Here is a 21,622-nt window from a genome sequence, read left to right on the forward strand (position 1 = left end):
AAAAGTAAAAGGGATTTCCCCGACAATACCGGTAGAACAGGAAAAAAAAAATAAAGTAAACAAAGTCAAACAATCACTGTGCATACAACGCTCAGAAGAGGAAATGAAACTATCTGTACAGCAGATGAGCCACAACACTTCTACAGAGGTAAGAAATAATTCTGGTATCATATAGATTTCATTATTGGAACTTCCGTCTACATAATCATCCCGGGAATGGGATTAGTTATTGTTACATTGTAATAATAGATTTCCTACGATGCCCTCAGGGAACGGAAAGTTTTGCTTCCACAGCCTCCAGCTGCTGCTATTATCCAGTTAGGAGCTGCCAATAAAATGCTGATTGATAAAGACGAGGTTCAGCTTTGTACTATAATGGGATTGTGGGGATTCCCTGAGATTCAGTAACTTCTGGCTGAAAGCTTTGGAGGTTTGCCACCAGAAATAAGGAACAATCTAATGCCTCATTTCCACCGAGCGGATCGGTTCGGGTCGGATCGGTTTGGAAGGCCTAGAATGGTCCGGCCTATTCAGTCGAGCGTTTCCACTGCAAAACGGACCGATAGGGGCCATACGTGGGTTTAGAAAAAATGCCGTCATGGCGTCACACGTCCACCAATCAGTGTAATGTATCGTAGCTCCGCTCTAACCGAACCGTTCCATTTTCTATGGCCCCACATCTGAAGCAGGACCCTGAATATAACGGTTCGGTTCGGTTGTATGGGCCGCTTTCATAATGGAAACACCCAAAATAGCGTACCGTACCGAACCGAACCGATCCGCTCAGTGGAAACGAGGCATAAGCTCACCGGCCATTTTATTAGGTACACCTGTTCAATTGCTTGGTAACACAAATTGCTAATCAGCCAATCACATGGCAGCAACTCAATGCTTTTAGACATCTAGATATGATGAGATGCATAATTTACGTGTAATTTATGCTCCTAGAAGGTGCTCCTTGGATTTTGGTCCCTTCTATATGGCTAGGCTGTGAAAAAGTCTCACACATATGGTGCCCCCATACTCGGGGAAGAATGTGTTTTGGTGTGTAATTCTAAGTATGCCTATGCTGTGTGTGAGACATAACTTGAAAAATGTCAACTTTGTAAAATAAAACACATTTTTCTTAATTTCTTAATTTTCCCAAAAAATCTGAAAATAAAATTACAATTGCATCGTTGCAATATTTTATGTCACACAGTATTTGTGCAGCGGTCTTTCAAACGCATTTTTTTGGGGAAAAGATACACTTTCATGAATTAGAAAAAACGAAACAGTAAACTTAGCCCAATTTTTTTGTGCAATGTGAAGGATGATGTTACACCGAGTAAATAGATACCTAACATGTCATGCGACAAACTACGATACCTAAAAATCTCCATAGGTGACACTTTAAAACAATTTAATGGTTACCAGTTTAGAGTTACAGAGGAGGTCTTTTGCTAGAATTATTGTTTTCACTCTGACAATCGCGGGGATACCTCACATGTGTGATTTGAACACCGTTTACATTTGTGGGCGTGACTTACGTATGCGTTTTCTTTGCACGAGCACACAAGAATTTTTCTACATTGTCCCTTAAAAAAACAAAAATCTGATCACTTTTATTGCTGTCACAAGGGATGTAAACATCCCTTGTGACAGTAATAGGTGGTGACAGGTACTCTTTATGGAGTGATTGGGGGTCTAAAAGACCCCAAATCTCTCCTTTGCACTTAAAAGTATTCAGATCATTAAAATTGGCGATTCTGAATACTTTTTTTTTTAACCACTTAAGGACCGAGACTCTTTTTGAGATATATTGTTTACAAGTTAAAAACAAGTTTTTTTGCTAGAAAATTACCCCCACATTATAATTTTGTTTTCTAACACCCTAGAGAATAAAATGGCGGTCGTTGCAATACTTTATGTCACACCGTATTTGCGCAGCGGTCTTACAAGCGCACTTTTTTTGGAAAAAATTTATTTTTTGAATTAAAAAATAAGACAACAGTAAAGTTAGCTCAGTTTTTTTTTATATTGTGAAAGATAATGTTTCGCCGAGTAAACTGATACCCAACGTGTCACGCTTCAAAATTGCGCCCGCTTGGAATGGCGACAAACTTTTACCCTTAAAAATCTCCATAGGCGACGTTTAAAAAATTCTACAGGTTGCATGTCTTGAGTTACAGAGGAGGTCTAGGGCTAGCATTATTGCTCTCGCTCTACCGATCGCGTTGATACCTCACATGTGTGGTTTGAACACTGTTTTCCTATGCGGGCGCAGCTCACGTATGCGTTCGCTTCTGCGCGCGAGCTCGTTGGGACGGGACGCTTTAAAACATTTTTTTTTTGGTATTCATTTTATTTTACTTTATTTTATTTATTTTTACACTGTTCATTGTGCATAGTTTATTAGTTCTGTTTTAAACTTGACTGTGTTGTGCATTTCTCACTGTTGCCATTGATACTGTTCTGGAAGAACTGGGACCAGTGGCGGAGGTGTACCGCAATCGTGATCGATTTGAGGCGGGATTGAGTGGAAGGATTGAGTCTTCTACAGAGTCAGACTCTGGGGATTCGGTCCAACGCAGGCAGCCACCACATGTGTCTCCTGAAGGGAAGACTGTGCAGCCTCTGGAGGACAGTGAGGTTGGAGCAGATCCTCCTGCTGGACTTCCAGCTCTGGAGGGTGGTGAGAACATCAGTATAACCCAGCAGACATTCACAGTACAGGAGACTCAGAGGAGTGAACTCCCAGCACATGGATTGTGAGAACAGTGCTGCTGCCACTAGTACTCCTGGTGGGAGCCATGCTGGGGTGACTGGTGTTCATGGGGTGAGTAGCACTGGGGTAACTAGTAATAATGCTGCTAGTAATGATGATATGAGGTGCAGTGATGATGTCACTAATATTGATGTGGTGAATAATTCTGATGTTCTCAATGCTGGTATATCTGAATGGGGTCATCAGCAGTCTGAGGGCTCTGAGAATGTAGCGATGGAGGAGTCAGTTCAGAATAACTCTCAGGACTTCCCCCCTTTGGTGGATCCACCACCTGCTCCACAAGGGAATGCTGGTCAAACTGGTCATGTCCCTCCTCGGAATGCCTGGAGCCGTGGGGCCCCTTCTTTTTCCACCAGTAACAATTATACTGGTCAGGCCTTTAAGAGAAGGAATGTGGTCAGATTGAAGCATAGGGGTTCCAGAGAGGAGCTCCCTGATAGGAGGTTTGTAGTAAGGGAGTTGCTGTGTCATCAGATGGGGTTTGCTCCTGCAGACATACTGGCAGTCATCAATCTCCCTGACAGACAAGGTTATGATGTCAGCTTTAAGCTCATGTCTGACTTAGACAGGTTCTGGGCCAGCTTCAGTGGTTTGCGGGATAAAGAGGGTTGGAGGAATTTCATCTTTATTCCCATCTCCAAGTTGACAGTTGACAAAAACTAAAGACAGTGATGGGATCTGGACTGGTGGTTGGAGGGTTTTTGTTAAGTTGAGGCAAAGTAACAATGTTACCCATCACCTGCCAAACTACTCTTTTTTTATTGGGCGGGAGAGAGGAGTTTGCTTCTATGCAGGTCAGCCCAGGTTATGTTATAAATGTGGTAAATCTGGCCATGTGGCGAATGTTTGTACGATCCTGAAGTGTAATCTTTGTGGGGAGGTTGGCCACATCAGTTCTACCTGTGAGAAGGTTAAGTGCAATCTATGTGGTGGGCTTGGCCATTTCCATAGGGATTGCCCGGAGGCCTTCCATAATAAGGATGGGGAATCTGCAGACAATGAATAGTTAGCTGTAGCAGAACAACTAGAGGAGGAAGCCTTAATGAATGGAGCTGTATTGACTAGGGGGGAGGTGGTCCCGGAGGTTCAGGAGACTACTCCCGGGCGGACGGACAATGTTCAGCAGGCTGAGGAGCAGCTGGCCCCACACTCCAATTCCTGTCTCTGTGAAGATCACTGGTCAGAAGAGGAATAAAAAAGATAAATCTACCCGTAAACCCGAAAGTGACTGGACATTAGTGCAGAAGCCAGCTAAAAAAGTGAAAGGGGCACCAGAAGTGGGTACGGCAGTTTCCACCAATAGGTATGAAGCGTTATCCGATTCGGATGCTGACTCCTATTCTCTAGAGGCCCAGGAACTGGAGCAGGAATTAAAAAGAGTGGAAAAAGAGTATGTGATTGTCTCAGAGGATGACCCGCCCACTAAAAGGCATCCGCCCCCTGATCCTGGATCCGCAGAATCTGATATGGAAACTGGTAGTCAGCAGAGTGACTCCGATTCTGACTTATAATGAAATGTTGGAGAAGTATAGACTTATGGAAAGGAGTCTTATTGTCACATGACATTTGTTTCCTATTAATGGCCTTTAACTGCTAAGTGACCAAAACAACATGTCAGTAATTGTTGTATTTATGTTATTTTCAGTTAGTTAGTTTGTTATTATGTATCTTGTGTGTTTTTACAAAAAAAAATCTCCATACATACAGAATAAGACCATATACTGAGAATCACACTTGGCATACAGGACAAGAGAAGTAGTACTGTGCAGCGTCCATACATACAGAATAAGAACAAATACTGAGAATTACACCCAGCATACAGGACAAGTATTTTTTTTTTCTAGATTATCAGAAGATGAAAATAGTAAGGGACATTCATAGACTAGATAGCTGAACAAGAGTCCACACACATCTATGATATATTTTTATTTCTCTTATAACAGATCTCTTTGAAATAATTTTGTGAAGAACACTTTGATGGTCATCATCTGTCAGATCGGAGAAGAAAAATGGAAGGTAATGATGAAGGTGAGTAAGAAAAATGCCTGCACTATAATGTATGTGTCCTGAGCAGGATATCCTCTATATAACATTTAAAGTGTACCTGTCACAAACCCGGGCAATTCACACTCAGCATATGATGACAAAATACATGAACATCAGTGACCATCTATGGAAGCCACCTGTGAAAACTATCAGTATATCCAGAGATACAAGCAGTTGTATTTATATAAGAACCTTGAATTTTCCTGCAGTCAAGTTATGCTTCAGGCTGGGTTTACACTATTGCGAATTGGATGTTGGTTTCCCCGCATCCAATTCGCACAGCAGGGGATTGTGACTGGCTTTCTATGGAGTCCGGTTCACACATCTTCACAGTGGCTCCGGTGCAATTTGCACAAGAGCCCTGTCTTTTGGTTTGTTTCAGGTCCGAATTCAGCCAAAAATTTGGGCTGAAATCGGACCTGAAGTGGTGAATGAGGACGCACCGGACTCCTGCTGTAAGCCGATGCATGCTCATATGTGAACCCAGTCACTCTTTTCTGCCTCCTGAGCTTCCCTATTAGTCATTGTAGCTGACCACCACACTGAGTGACCAATAGGAGAATTTGGGAGGCAGAAGAAGACAGGTGGGCACTTCCTCCTGTGGCTGCAGCGGTCAAAGCTTTGAAGCGGGGTGAGAGAAGGCTGATAGGGAAGCTGAGACACTAGTTCCCCATTAGGTCCACTCCCCTTGTTATTGACAGCAGGCAGTGCACAAATCCTTAACCAATAGACAGCCTGCTATCGGCTATGGAATTTACTCGCTGCTTGCTATCAATCACAATGAAACAATGGGCCTGATGGGGAATTAGTGTCTCAGCTTCCCCTTAAGGCTCCACCCACTGAGTGTCACTGGCTGTTAGGAGGCTGTCAGCTGTGAATGACCAGTGAGAGGTTGTTGTTTTTAATTTATTAAAAAAAAAATAAATTGTCCTGGACTTAGCCAAACGGCCTAGCCCTAGAAGGCGCAGTGCAGAAAAAAAGCTTTGTAACCATTGGCCATGTGCTTTAAAAATGCACTGATCAACAATGTATAATGCCGCATACACACGGGTGGACTTTTCGACAGACTAGGTCTGGCGGACTTTTCGACAGACTTTCCGACGGACTTTCCGAATGAAGGGACTTGCCTACACACGATCAACCAAAGTCCGACGGATTCGTACGTGATGACGTACGACCGGACTAAAACAAGGAAGTTGATAGCCAGTAGCCAATAGCTGCCCTAGCGTCGGTTTTTGTCCGTCGGACTAGCATACAGACGAGCGGACTTTTCGACCGGACTCGAGTCCGTCGGAAAGATTTGAAACATGTTTCATTTCTAGGTCCGTCGAACTTTTGGGAAAAAAAAGTGCGCTGGAGCCCACACACAATCGAATTATCCGAAAGACTCCGGTTCGTCGGACCAAGTCTGCCGTAAAGTCCGCTCGTGTGTACGCGGCATAAATGACAATGGCAGGGAAAGGGTTGACACTAGGGGGCGATCAAGGGGTTACCTGTGTTCCCTATGTGTTCTAACTGTAGGGGTTGGGCTTACTGGAACGTGACAGAGATCACTGTTCCTGATCACGGCTCGCAGCAGAAGCGCATACGCTTGCAATCTCACATGCACGGACCGACGTACAGGTATGTCCGTGAGCTGATCTGCAAGTGGTTAAAAGCAAACACATTTTTGAGCTGCTTTTGAATTACATTCACCAAGCTGTCATGTGTACCAAGAATGTTTGTATGAATTTTCATTTGAAAATCTACTAGTGTTTGCCAGCTTTAGTCTTCCCCAGGGGACCCCACAAGGAAGCTAAGATTTGTTTGTGTGACTCTTCCAGGTCATGGCCCTTGGGTTTGCCTGTTGGTGGCAGCCAGTAATCTAATTGGCGGCCAAGCAATTTACCAAATCATAAGGCAAATGTGTAATCCAATAACACATGGAAGGCAGGGCAAGCGTTGTTCAGCACATGGCCAAGTATTGCTTGCATTCATGTTTATTCCTCAAAAAGGAAACATCAGGTTGATCTATTTATTTATGCACTCAGTCATGTAGTTGTGCTATATAAGGTGGTGTGGCCATTAATCTCTCCAAACACCAAAATAAAAAAAACAGTAAAAACTCCTATAAAAAATGTTACTGAAGGTAAAAGAATGTGGTCTTGTCCATTGTGTATAAGGATAGAGGACTTGTACCCAGTGGAGGAGGATATGCAGAGGAGATGCCAGGGGATTTGTGGAATGTCCCTCAGGGTGCGGTAGCAGCTGTGGGCCCAAAGCCGGAGGAGGCAACTTCTGCTGCACCAGCTTCATCCAAAGTTGTCAGTGGATGCCCCGTGGTGTGTGGGGGTGACAGAGAGGGGGGGCACTATTATAAGGTGCCCAACCCTTGGGAGAGTCAGCACCCCCTGTCACTTTTTCAGAGGATGAATAAAATGAGAGGGAGGACTCTAACACTATCCAAGAAGCTGCGCAACAGCCGACACCCCCCCCCCCATCTTCCCCCATGATGTGGAATGAGCAAGCAGTTGACCCGGCTGTTGTGCCTGCAATGCTATTTAAACAGGCAAGTCAGGGAACAACTCTACACACTGGAGCTCCCATATGTCCCAGAAGCCCTCTTTTCTGTGTGCTTGAGTCACAGCAAGAACCCTTGAATGAGACAGCAGTGTGGGATACCAGTGTTGCCAGTGCCCATTGACTTTTCTTTACCGCATGTCCACATGCACAGTTCAGAGTCACTGACAAAGACATTTTCTACAGGCACTTTTTTCCTGTCTACATTTACCTGTCTGGACATTTACGCACACAGGAGAAAACTGCCTGTTATTAACAAACTGTTTGTAAATTTATGGACGGTTGAAACACTGGTAGGAACACCTGTGGGTTCCCAAACTTTACAGGGTACTCACTGAAGGAACCACTGCAACAGATGAATTTCACCATGTGTACCATTAATGGAATTATGGATGGTGTATCCATATTGACAAGGTGGTGGTGTCCTGTCCCAATAGCAAAGACAAACAATACTATGTAGTTAAGAAGGTCCCACGGAAGAGTTGAGGGAGCACCCAGATCCAAATTATTATCTGTGATGCCTCTGTCTAGCTGTGCTAATGCTAATTCTGCTGCTGTAATGGTGTTCCAATTGTAAATATGCTTTTCCATGCTATGTGCCCTTGTTATTTATTATTGTATATTGTTGAATTGTTTTCAACCTTATGCAGCACCCCCCTGATCTCCCGAGGTGTGGTGGCGACCTCCTAAGACAGGGGGGGCTGACATTTCACCTCAGGGGGCAGGTTCTTAAGCATGGTGGGTGTAGACGGTTGTAGAAAAGAAAAGTCACTTTTAGGATAAACAGAACACCCTTAAGGCAGTAAGCAAAGAGATCAGAAAACTCCAAAAACAAAACACACAGCAACAGCTGTCTCCAATAACAATCAAAAACTCACAGCACCGTGCAGGGTTTCCTTTAATGAGTCCCCCTTGACACTTTCCCAGCCTCTCCATAGTCCCCGGCTTATGGAAGAGTAATCTCCGGTACTTCATTTCAGAACTTCATCCTTTTCCTTATGCCTCCAGGCATCAACAGTCTTTCCGACAGAACCTCCAGACAGCAAACAGGCTCTCTCTTATGCAGAGCCTTAAGCACATGGTCAGGCCTTCAACTCCAGGCCTCACCCAATGCAGCTGTTCCTCACACATCCACTCCAGACCAACTCCTACTGGTTGGCTGAGAGAAATATGCATATTCATAGCTCGGTCTCACTGCAGCTCATCACACTAATGCCCAAGGCAACAGTGCCGCCTATTGACAGAGGAGAGGAACCACAGCCACACCAGGCTTAGGAGAAATCCCAAAAGATCACAAAGACTGTAAATCGGCCAGGTTAGTTACCACCTAGCACAGCTAAACTTACTAATAGCCCCTGTTTAAGACAAGGGTGCTACATGTACATGTTCTGCATGCTATTTATATGGTGTGTGTAGTTGTGATAGTTCTTGCTGTGTTAATGTTTATTAATATAATGACTGCTGTCATTTCTATTCTATATGATTAAGATTGTCTATGTTTATTATTAATTTTTTGCCTAACATATGAGAATGTCTCTTGCATCATGTTCAGCTAAATATAGTTTTGCCTACTGGCTATGATACTACAAGAATTAGCCCTCATTGTCTAATTTTTCTCAGTAATTTAAGGATATGTTTCTCTTGTTTTGTGGTGTGAAAAGAATTGTTGCTATATTTTTCTACCTCAATTTTAATAACTGTTATTTATATAGTGTATATTGTTAGTAACACATTTAAGTAGAGTACCAGTCAAGCTATCGATATTAGCCCTAATGGTTTATTTGTCAAAGTGATTTAATATATTAATGAGATGTTATTATTTGTAACAGGCATATGGACTAGATTCAAGTGCAAGTTGATGTCAGGAATGTGGAGTTTTGTGCCTCGATTCATTTCACGGCAACTTTCAAGCTCAATGCCAGGTATATAGAATATTCTACCTCAAGTTCTGTTTATGGTTAATTATGTTTGCACTTTACTGCTGTATCGCTATGTAAGGGTTATGCAAGCCTTCTTCCGTTGTGTGGCTTCCTACACGGCACAGGGACATGACATATTTAAAGGGGGTGGGGGTGGGGGGGGTATTTGCAGGTGCAGTTAGTTGGTCTGACACTAGATGGCTCTGTTCTCACTATAGTATGCTATACTAGAAAGTTATAAACAGCGGTTTACTCCCCTTATAGAGAAGTCCCTCCTCTAGCGATGTCAGGGGTGTGCCAAGTGCCTATATAAAGGTCAGCTGTGGGAGCCAAACACCCCAGAGAGATTCGGATGTAGTTGGCTATTGTCCAAGGACCCTTAACATGGCTAAAGTCCCAGGTGAGATTGTACAGCTGTAGTCGCCCTGACTCCCCTGGCTTTCTGCTGCAGGTCCTGTGGCAGGATGCAAAAGGCTTTTTCGGCTAGGCTGGAGTCCTCCGATGTGAGTACGGTCTACCAGAACTATGAAAGGGATATTGGGAGAAAATGGTATACTAATGAGGGCACCTTGATCCTAATTGGTGATGGTAAATGCTGTAATCTCATTATACAGGGTGAAGTGGTCCCAACTCCGTGACTCTCCCTAGGAGAGTAGATGCTAAGGGAAGATGGCTTACAAATGATGTGTTTATGTTCTGTGCAGCAATGACAACTACAGAATGTCTGCTCCTGTGTATGGCATTCTGCGCTGAAGAATTCTGTTGTTATATGTAACAGAAACCTTGCAAAGTAAAGCCTCGTACACACAATTAGATTTTCGGACGACCAAACATCAGTTTTTTGTGGAATGCTAGTCTCATGTCGAAATTAAAGAGGTTACCCACAATACGAAATTTTTCGTACGACAGAATACAACGTCAGGAGTAACGTAATGTGTTGAATAGTTTTGTATGTATTATTTTGTTTCTGAGCATGTGTAGTCTTGCTCTTATGATTTTTTTTTTTTTTTTGTACGAAAACCATACTATTGAAACGAAAATCGGACATTGCATTCACATCCGACAAAAATGTTATAGTCTGCACATCCAGCTTTTTCTGACAAAAAAGCAAAATCGGTTGTCGAAAGCACCATACTAACGATCTGAAAATCGGCAGATAGCTCATCGTACAAATTTTTACATTTGATTTTCGAATTGTGTGTACGGGCCTTTACTGTAAAGTTTTTATTTAGACTACTGTATACTAAACTTTATTTAAACTACTGTAAAGTAGTTCTTTAATTTTATGTGTGGATATTCCTTTATATTAATTAATATTAATTAATTCAATATTAAGGCCCACAACCAAAAATAAACAAAATATTAACGGCAGCACTCAATAATAAAAATATGTGAATAATTAAAGTCCATCATAAACTCAGTGCAAACAGTGTGCAACTATGTTAGTAAGTGAAAAATAAATATCAGTTCTTCACACAAGTGGAATTCCAGAGTCCTTGCTCAATCCTCCACCATAAAATTTGAGAAAACACCAGCCATGTAGATCCTTCCACCATACAGAGAGATTGAAAACTCACTGCAATGATATGCTGTCTAACGGTAGAACAGCTACAGTATCTCACAAAAGTGAGTACACCCCTCACATTTTTGTAAATATTTTATTCTTTTCATGTGACAACACTGAAGTATGGAAGAGCCCTGGGGCCATCATAAAAAAAAATACAGAATAATGAGTTTGAAAAAAAAAATGTTTTTTTTTTTTTCTTATAGAATTCTGAGTTTGAAAGTCAGAATTCTGAGATTCAAAGTCAGAATTCTGAGTTTGAAAGTCAGAATTCTGAGATTGCAATTTAGAATCGTGAGTTTAAAAAAAAAAAATTCTAAAGAATTCTGAGATTTAAAGTCAGAATTCTGAGATTTAAAGTCAGAATTCTGAGATTTAAAGTCAGAATTCTGAGTTTCAAAGTCAGAATTCTGAGTTTCAAAGTCAGAATTCTGAGTTTCAAAGTCAGAATTCTGAGATTAAAAGTCAGAATTCTGAGATTAAAAGTCAGAATTCTGAGTTTCAAAGTCAGAATTCTGAGTTTCAAAGTCAGAATTCTGAGTTTCAAAGTCAGAATTCTGAGTTTCAAAGTCAGAATTCTGAGTTTCAAAGTCAGAATTCTGAGTTTATAAATATAGTAGTCTCTGTTAGGAAGATTTTAGGACCAATGAGCAATAATGTAGTAACACCCACAGACCATCATTCTGCAGACATACATGTCTTCTGCTCTGTATAGGAATATGTAAATCTATCTTAGTTACAGCACACAGTACAGGGACGCAGGCAGTGCTGGGTTCTCTGGTTCCACGACAGTATTAATAGTTCCTCTGTTTGCTGTCTTATCCTTCTTCTCTTTCATCTGCTCTAACATAAAGAGCCATGCTGAAAACGTGTGTATTGTGTGTGAGTGGGGGGGGGGGACACACAGCTTCCATAGATAACAGAACACAGTGGCCATCACAGCACAGCTCTGCACCCCAACTTGTAGGAAACATTGCACTTTTGCCCCTACATTGGGGAATTGTGAATCGCTAGAAGGCAGCAGGACAATGTGTGTCTATGGTCATAACGGATTGATCATAGCAATTACTTGTTTGGACTAATAGAGGTGTTTCACAGACAATTAACCTCATATTAAACATAAAAGCACATTTAAACAACTAATGAGAGTTAGTGTAGTGGCTAGAGCAGCAGGCTTACATTGGTGAAGTTGTGGGTTCTAATCTGGCTGAGATTATGTTTTTTATAAAAATATATTTTAAAATATGAGATAGCAAGGGCTTTAACCACTTGACCACTGGGCACTTAAACCCCCTTAATAACCAGACCAATTTTCAGCTTTTGGTGCTCTCACATTTTGAATGACAATTACTCAGTCATGCAACACTGTATCTATATGAATTTTTTGTCCTTTTTTTCACACAAATAGAGCTTTCTTTTGGTGGTATTTAATCACCGCTGGGTTCTTTATTTTTTGCGCTATAAAAGAAAAAAGACCGAAAAATCTGTAAAAAAATACATTTTTCTTCGTTTCTGTTATAAAATTTTGAAAATTAGTAATTTTTCTTCATATATTTTAGCCAAAATTTATACCGCTACATATCTTTGGTAAAAATAACCCAAATTAGTGTATATTATTTGGTCTTTGTGAAAGTTATAGCGTCCACAAGCTATGGTACCAATATCTGAAAATTGATCACACCTGAAGTACTGACGGCCTATCTCATTTCTTGAGACCCTAACATGCCAGAAAAGTACAAATACCCCCCAAATGACCCCTTTTTGGAAAGAAGACATTTCAAGGTATTTAGAAAGATGCATGGTGAGTTTTTTGAAGTTGTCATTTTTTCCCACAATTCTTTGCAAAATCAAGTTTTTTTTTTTTCTTTTTTTTTTTTTTTTTTCACAAAATTGTCATATTAGCAGGTTATTTCTCACACACAGCATATGCATACCACAAATTACACCCCAAAACACATTCTGCTATTACTCCCGAGTATGGCGATACCACATGTGTGAGACTTTTACACAGCGTGGCCACATACAGAGGCCCAACATGCAGGGGAGCACCTTCAGGCGTTCTGGAGCACCCAGGCCAATTCTGACATTTCTCTCCTACATGTAAAAATCATCATTTATTTGCTAGAAAATTACATAGAACCCCAAAACATTATATATGTTTTTTTAGCAAAGACCCTAGAGAATACAATAGCGGTCATTGCAACTTTTTATCTCGCACGATATTTGCGCAGCAATTTTTGGAACGCGTTTTTTTTGGAAAAAAAACTGTTTTTTGCTTTAAAAAAAAACAAAACAGTAAGGTTAGCCCAATGTTTTTGCATAATATGAAAGATGAAGTTACGCCGAGTTAATAGATACCTAACATGTCACCTTTCAAAATTGCACACGCTTGTGGAATGGCGCCAAACTTCACCACTTAAAAATCCCCATAGGCGACGCTTTAAAATTTTTTACTGGTTACAAATTTTGAGTTACAGAGGAGGTCTAGGGCCAAAATTATTGCTCTCGCTCTACCGATCGCAGCGATACCTCACATGTGTGGTTTGAACACCGTTTTCATATGTGGGCGGGACTTACGTATGCGTTCGCTTCTGCATGCGAGCACACGGACAGGGGCGCTTTAAAAAATTTTTATTTTTTTTTATTGTTCATTTTACTTTATTTATTTTAGTTTGACACTTTTTTCCCAAAAAAAAATTTTTTGATCACTTTTATTCCTATTACAAGGAATGTAAACATCCCTTGTAATAGGAATATGGCATGACAGGTCCTCTTTACAGTGAGATATGGGGTCAATAAGACCCCACATCTCACCTCTAGGCTGTTCCTGAAATAAAAAAAAAAAAAAAAAAAAAGATCCTGGCTTCGATCATAGCGGTGAGTCGGTAGAAGCACCGGAGGGCGGCGGGAGGGGGGGGCGTACCCTCTCGCCTCCCGTAAGAACGATCAAGCAGTGTAACAGCCGCTACGATCATTCTTATGGTGTAGGGAATCGCCGGCTAAAAAAGATGATATCTGAATGATGCCTGTAGCTGCACCCATCATTCAGATATCCCCGCACAAAGTCAAGGACGTCGTATGACGGAAGGCGGGAAGTGGTTAAAACGCTTTTTTTTTTTTAACACAAAGTTGTCCATTTATACAATATTTCTAACACATAACATGTATATACCAAAAATGACACCCCAAAATAGATTCTCCTACTATTCCTGAGTACGGCGATACCACATGTGTGAGACTTCCACAGCCTGGCCACATACAGAGGCTGGGTACGGCTGAGCATGGCTGGGTATTGCAGAGTATCGCCGAGTATGACTGGGTATGGCAGAGTATGGCTGGGTATCACCGAGTATTGCAGAGTATGGCTGGGTATTGCAGAGTATGCCTGGGTATCACCGAGTATTGCAGAGTATGGCTGGGTATGGCAGAGTATGGCTGGGTATGGCAGAGTATGGCTGGGTATGGCAGAGTATTGCAGATTTTTGTGGGGTATTGCAGAGCATGGCTGGGTATGGCAGAGTATGGCTGGGTATCACTGAGTATTGCAGAGTATGGCTGGGTATTGCGGGATATTTCAGGGTATTTCAGGGTATTGCAGGGTATGGCAGAGTATTGCGGGGTATTGCAGGGTATGGCAGAGTATTGCGGGGTATTGCAGGGTATGGCAGAGAATTGTGGGGTATTCCAGGGTATGGCAGAGTATTGCGGGGTATTGCAGGGTATGGCAGAGTATTGTGGGGTATTCCAGGGTATGGCAGAGTATTGCGGGGTATTCCAGGGTATGGCAGAGTATTGCGGGGTATTGCAGGGTATGGCAGAGTATTGCGGGGTATGGCAGAGTATCGCAGGGTATGGCAAAGTATTGCGGGGTATGGCAGAGTATTGCGGGGTATGGCAGAGTATTGCGGGGTATGGCAGAGTATTGCGAGGTATGGCAGAGTATTGCGGGGTATTTCAGGGTATTGCAGGGTATGGCAGAGTATTGCGGGGTATGGCAGAGTATTGCGGGGTATTGCAGGGTATGGCAGAGTATTGCAGGGTATGGCAGAGTATTGCGGGGTATGGCAGAGTATTGCGGGGTATTAAAACAGAAAATGACTCCTGCGCACAAGTGGTCGACCCAATATAGAAGGAACACACTGGCCTTGCTGCCCTCAAGGATGGGGATTCCTAGCAAACAAAGACATAAAAAGAGAAAAGGGCGCACCAGCCATGTGCATTATCTTTTGTAAAACATTTATTAAATAAAATGGTAAAGGAAATTACTCACAAGCAGTAAAAAATCATGTGCCATAAACCTTGGACATCAACTTGCAACAAGTGGTATAGATGATGAACAAAACCTTCCAAAGGTGTTTCCGAGGAATATATACACTGCCCGCTTACGCGTTTCGAAGGGCTCATCCCTTCTTCATCAGAGCTCAGCAGTGTCACTGCTGAGCTCTGATGAAGAAGGGATGAGCCCTTCGAAACGCGTAAGCGGGCAGTGTATATATTCCTCGGAAACACCTTTGGAAGGTTTTGTTCATCATCTATACCACTTGTTGCAAGTTGATGTCCAAGGTTTATGGCACATGATTTTTTACTGCTTGTGAGTAATTTCCTTTACCATTTTATTTAATAAATGTTTTACAAAAGATAATGCACATGGCTGGTGCGCCCTTTTCTCTTTTTATTGCGGGGTATTGCAGAGTATGGCAGAGTATTGCGGGGTATGGCAGAGTATTGCGGGGTATGGCAGAGTATTGCAGAGTATTGCAGGGTATGGCAGAGTATTGCGGGGTATGGCAGAGTATTGCGGGGTATTGCAGGGTATTGCAGAGTATTGCAGGGTATGGCAGAGTATTGCGGGGTACTGCAGGGTATGGCAGAGTATTGCAGAGGGAATTGCAGAGTATTGCACAGCATTGCAGGGCATGCAGAGTAGTAGGGATGGCTGAGCATGGATGGATGGATGGCTGGATGTCTCTGTGCAGCGCTGTGGGCACTACAGATGCACGGAGCGATCACATGGTAAACGGCCGCGATCAGCGGCCATTTACCGGGATCTGTGATGCGCCGGGTCCTGCGGACCCGGCGATCACGGATGCTCTCGAGTGCGCGCCCTAGGGGGCGCGCGAGAGCAGAATTCTGGGAGGACGTCCCTGGACGTCCTCCCAGAGTTAAACAACCGCCCTGTAGCCGTCATTTGGCTATGGGCCGGTTGTTAAGTGGTTAATTGTATTTTATCAATATATCCAAATTGATTTCAAGGTATATTAACACAAACACACTGATATATTGAGCACACAAAGTTGTAGTATATGCTGGCTACTATAAATTAGAGAGTAGAGATTTACAAGAAAAAAACTGGGTATGTATATATATATATATATATATATATGGGTGATCAGATGGGATCATTAGGTGTCATCTTCAGTTTCCCCGGGGGGGGCAGTTCACAATTTCAGGAGACTGGTCATAATGAATCGATCATAGCAATTGTTTGTCTGGACTAATAATTAGTTCACACAGAATTAACCTCATATTAACCACTTGACCACTGGGCACTTAAACCCCCTTAATAACCAGACCAATTTCCAGCTTTCGGTGCTCTCACATTTTGAATGACAATTACTCAGTCATGCAACACTGTATCTATATGAATTTTTTGTCCTTTTTTTCACACAAATAGAGCTTTCTTTTGGTGGTATTTAATCACCACTGGGTTCTTTATTTTTTGCGCTATAAAAGAAAAAAGACCGAAAAATCTGTAAAAAAAATAAAATTTTCTTCGTTTCTGTTATAAAATTTTGAAAATTAGTAATTTTTCTTCATATATTTTGGCCAAAATTTATACCGCTACATATCTTTGGTAAAAATAACCCAAATTAGTGTATATTATTTGGTCTTTGTGAAAGTTATAGAGTCCACAAGCTATGGTACCAATATCTGAAAATTGATCACACCTGAAGTACTGACGGCCTATCTCATTTCTTGAGACCCTAACATGCCAGAAAAGTACAAATACCCCCAAATGACCCCTTTTTGGAAAGAAGACATTCCAAGGTATTTAGAAAGATGCATGATGAGTTTTTTGAAGTTGTCATTTTTTCCCACAATTCTTTGCAAAATCAAGTTTTTTTTTTTTCTTTTTTTTTTTTTTCACAAAATTGTCATATTAGCAGGTTATTTCTCACACACAGCATATGCATACCACAAATTACACCCCAAAACACATTCTGCTATTACTCCCGAGTATGGCGATACCACATGTGTGAGACTTTTACACAGCGTGGCCACATACAGAGGCCCAACATGCAGGGGAGCACCTTCAGGCGTTCTGGAGCACCCAGTCCAATTCTGACATTTCTCTCCTACATGTAAAAATCATAATTTATTTGCTAGAAAATTACATAGAACCCCAAAACATTATATATGTTTTTTTAGGAAAGACCCTAGAGAATACAATAGCAGTCATTGCAACTTTTTATCTCGCACGATATTTGCGCAGCAATTTTTCGACGCGTTTTTTTGGAAAAAAAACTGTTTTTTGCTTTTAAAAAAAACAAAACAGTAAGGTAAGCCCAATGTTTTTGCATAATATGAAAGATGAAGTTATGCCGAGTTAATAGATACCTAACATGTCACCTTTCAAAATTGCACACGCTTGTGGAATGGCGCCAAACTTCGCCACTTAAAAATCCCCATAGGCGACGCTTTAAAATTTTTTACTGGTTACAAATTTTGAGTTACAGAGGAGGTCTAGGGCCAAAATTATTGCTCTCGCTCTACCGATCGCAGCGATACCTCACATGTGTGGTTTGAACACCGTTTTCATATGTGGGCGGGACTTACGTATGCGTTCGCTTCTGCATGCGAGCACACGGACAGGGGCGCTTTAAAAAAATGTTATTTTTTTTTATTGTTCATTTTACTTTATTTATTTTAGTTTGACACTTTTTTCCAAAAAAAAATATTTTTTGATCACTTTTATTCCTATTACAAGGAAAGTAAACATCCCTTGTAATAGGAATATGGCATGACAGGTCCTCTTTACAGTGAGATATGGGGTCAATAAGACCCCACATCTCACCTCTAGGCTGTTCCTGAAATTAAAAAAAAAAAAAAAAAAAAGATCCTGGCTTCGATCGTAGCGGTGAGTCGGTAGAAGCACCGGAGGGTGGCGGGAGGGGGGGGGCGTCCCCTCTCGCCTTCCATAAGAACGATCAAGCAGTGGAACAGCCGCTATGATCATTCTTATGGTGTAGGGAATCGCCGGCTGAAAAAGATGATATCTGAATGATGCCTGTAGCTGCAACCATCATTCAGATATCCCCGCACAAAGTCAAGGACGTCGTATGACGGAAGGCGGGAAGTGGTTAAAACGCTTTTTTTTTTAACACAAAGTTGTCCATTTATACAATATTTCTAACACATAGCATGTACATACCAAAAATGACACCCCGAAATAGATTCTCCTACTCCTCCTGAGTACGGCGATACCACATGTGTGAGACTTCCACAGCCTGGCCACATACAGAGGCTGGGTATGGCTGGGTATGGCTGAGCATGGCTGGGTATTGCAGAGTATGGCTGGGTATCACCGAGTATTGCAGAGTATCGCCGAGTATGACTGGGTATGGCAGAGTATCACCGAGTATTGCAGAGTATGGCTGGGTATGGCAGAGTATGGCTGGGTATCACTGAGTATTGCAGAGTATGGCTGGGTATTGCGGGATATTTCAGGGTATTTCAGGGTATTGCAGGGTATGGCAGAGTATTGTGGGGTATTCCAGGGTATGGCAGAGTATTGCGGGGTATTGCAGGGTATGGCAGAGTATTGCGTTGTATTGCAGGGTATGGCAGAGTATTGCGGGGTATTGCAGGGTATTGCAGGGTATGGCAGAGTATTGCAGGGTATGGCAGAGTATTGCGGGGTATGGCAGAGTATTGCGGGGTATGGCAGAGTATTGCGGGGTATGGCAGAGTATTGCGGGGTATTGCAGGGTATGGCAGAGTATTGCGGGGTATTGCAGGGTATGGCAGAGTATTGCGGGGTATTGCAGGGTATGGCAGAGTATTGCGTTGTATTGCAGGGTATGGCAGAGTATTGCGGGGTATTGCAGGGTATGGCAGAGTATTGTGGGGCATTGCAGAGAGAATTGCAGAGTATTGCACAGCATGCAGAGTAGTAGGGTTGGCTGAGCATGGATGGATGGATGGCTGGATGTCTCTGTGCAGCGCTGTGGGCACTACAGATGCAGCCCACAACGCTGCAGCCATCCATCCATCCGCCTCTCCGCTCACTGTGTACCGATCGGTACACAGGAGGGGAGGAGAGGGGGAGGAGAGGAACCGGCGTCATCAGATGACGCCAGTTTGTTTACATGTGATCGCTCCGTCATTTGACGGAGCGATCACATGGTAAACGGCCGCGATCAGCGCCCATTTACCGGGATCTGTGATGCAGATCCAGAGGACCCGGTGGTCACGGATGCTCTCGAGTGCGCGCCCTAGGGGGCGCGCGAGAGCAGAATTCTGGAATTCCCTGGACGCCCTCCCAGAGTTAAACAACCGCCCTATAGCTGTCATTTGGCTATGGGCCATTTGTTAAGTGGTTAAACATAAAAAGCAATTGCAAAGTACCCTTAAGTGATAGTGTAGTGGTTAGAGTAACAGGTTTATATTGTTGAAAGTTGTGGGTTCTAATCCAGTTCAGAGCAAGGTTTTTTAATTATATATATATATATATATATTTTATTTTTTCAATATATTGATTTTATATTAAACATATTTTAAACTATGAGATAGTGAGGACTTAAATTGTATTTTATTTATAACTTTGTTGTATATGCTGACTACTATAGATTAGAGAGTAGGGATTTCTTTTACAAATTTGTGTATATATTGGGATGATTTTGGTGACATGGGGCCAGTTCTCAATGTCAGGAGATTGTCCCTGGAAGCTGCATGATAACCATCATGTCTCACAACTCAGCCCTGAGCTCTGCGCTATAATCTGTGTGTATTACAATGTACACGCCCATATCTCCCCTTCACTGATTGGCTGCACTTTATCCCCACTGACACTAATGCAGCGCCATTTTCCTCTTACCTACACCGTTGACACAGAGAAATTTTTTCCATCCAATAACACCACCGATGCAGGGTCATTTTTCCCCATCCAATGACACAACCGATGCAGGGTCATTTTTCCCCATCCAATGACACAACCGATGCAGGGTCATTTTTCCCCATCCAATGACACCACCGATGCAGGGTCATTTTTCCCATTCAGTGACACAACCGATGCAGAGTCATTTTTCCCATCCAATGACACCACCGATGCAGGGTCATTTTTCCCATTCAGTGACACAACCGATGCAGGGTCATTTTTCCCCATCCAATGACACAACCGATGCAGGGTCATTTTTCCCCATCCAATGACACAACCGATGCAGGGTCATTTTTCCCCATCCAATGACACCACCGATGCAGGGTCATTTTTCCCATTCAGTGACACAACCGATGCAGAGTCATTTTTCCCATCCAATGACACCACCGATGCAGGGTCATTTTTCCCATTCAGTGACACAACCGATGCAGGGTCATTTTTCCCATCCAATGACACCACTGATGCAGGGTCATTTTTCCCATTCAGTGACACAACCGATGCAGGGTCATTTTTCCCATTCAGTGACACAACCGATGCAGGGTCATTTTTCCCATCCAATGACACCACCGATGCAGGGTCATTTTTCCCATTCAGTGACACAACCGATGCAGGGTCATTTTTCCCATCCAATGACACCACCGATGCAGGGTCATTTTTCCCATTCAGTGACACAACCGATGCAGGGTCATTTTTCCCATCCAATGACACCACTGATGCAGGGTCATTTTTCTTCTTCACTGTTGTTAGCCCCTTATGTGTGCTCCAGTTTTAAACTCTTACATACTACAAATATATATATATATATATATACAGGTACAGTATTTTGCTCTGCATGCCACTATTTTCCCAGAATCCCCACCTGAGAGGGGGGAGGGGGCACAGTAACCAGTGTATATAATGGCAGTGCAGACTATGACCTGTATGTACTGGCTGTGTCAGGGTTGTGATTAAACACAATGCAGTGTCAGGGCATTGAGCAGAGTGTAATAGCAGTTCTGTCCAATCAGCAGTATATGAGGCAATGCCGACATCCCAAGTCTCCCGTAATTGATGGCGGGGCTCACAGACACCCGCGAGTGCGGCACCATCTCCCGGCTGTCAACCACAACAGCCCGAGCCGCCCCTCCTCCAGGCCAGGGGTAGCAGTGGCATCGCTATGGGGATCAATTGTATGAAAGCAGGTGCAGCACAGGACTTCCTATGTGTCCCAGACTGTAACTCCGCCCTCCTCTTATAACGCTCCAGCTCCCCCAATCACTGAGCGCCCCGCCCTCTGCCAGTACCCAGGGGGAAGTTTACAAACTGTGCCCCTCCCCCTCTCAGATGGGAATTCTGGGAAAATAGTGGCATGCAGAGCAAAATACTGTACCTGTATGTATATATATATATATATTTGCAGTATGTAAGAGTTTAAAACTGGAGCACACATAAGGGGCTAACAACAGTGAAGAAGAAAAATGACCCTGCATCGGTGGTGTCATTGGATGGGAAAAATGACCCTGCATCGGTGGTGTCATTGGATGGGAAAAATGACCCTGCATCGGTGGTGTCATTGGATGGAAAAAATTTCTCTGTGTCAACGGTGTAGGTAAGAGGAAAATGGTATTAGT

At 42.7% G+C, this 21,622-nt stretch overlaps 1 protein-coding gene across 1 annotated transcript in view; it reads left to right on the plus strand.

Moving 5' to 3' along the window:
* The window catches only part of LOC141148384 (interferon-induced very large GTPase 1-like), a 66,542-nt gene continuing 44,920 nt past the window's right edge, over positions 1 to 21,622 (plus strand). The window contains exons 1-3 of the mRNA XM_073635826.1: positions 1 to 148; positions 4,711 to 4,795; positions 9,202 to 9,294. Of these exons, the coding sequence (XP_073491927.1) occupies positions 4,777 to 4,795; positions 9,202 to 9,294 (112 nt within the window). The 5' untranslated portion in view covers positions 1 to 148; positions 4,711 to 4,776. The remainder of the gene's footprint in view (positions 149 to 4,710; positions 4,796 to 9,201; positions 9,295 to 21,622) is intronic.

This window comes from Aquarana catesbeiana, linkage group LG06, assembly GCF_042186555.1.
Source record: "Aquarana catesbeiana isolate 2022-GZ linkage group LG06, ASM4218655v1, whole genome shotgun sequence".
Classification (NCBI taxonomy): Eukaryota; Metazoa; Chordata; class Amphibia; order Anura; family Ranidae; genus Aquarana; species Aquarana catesbeiana.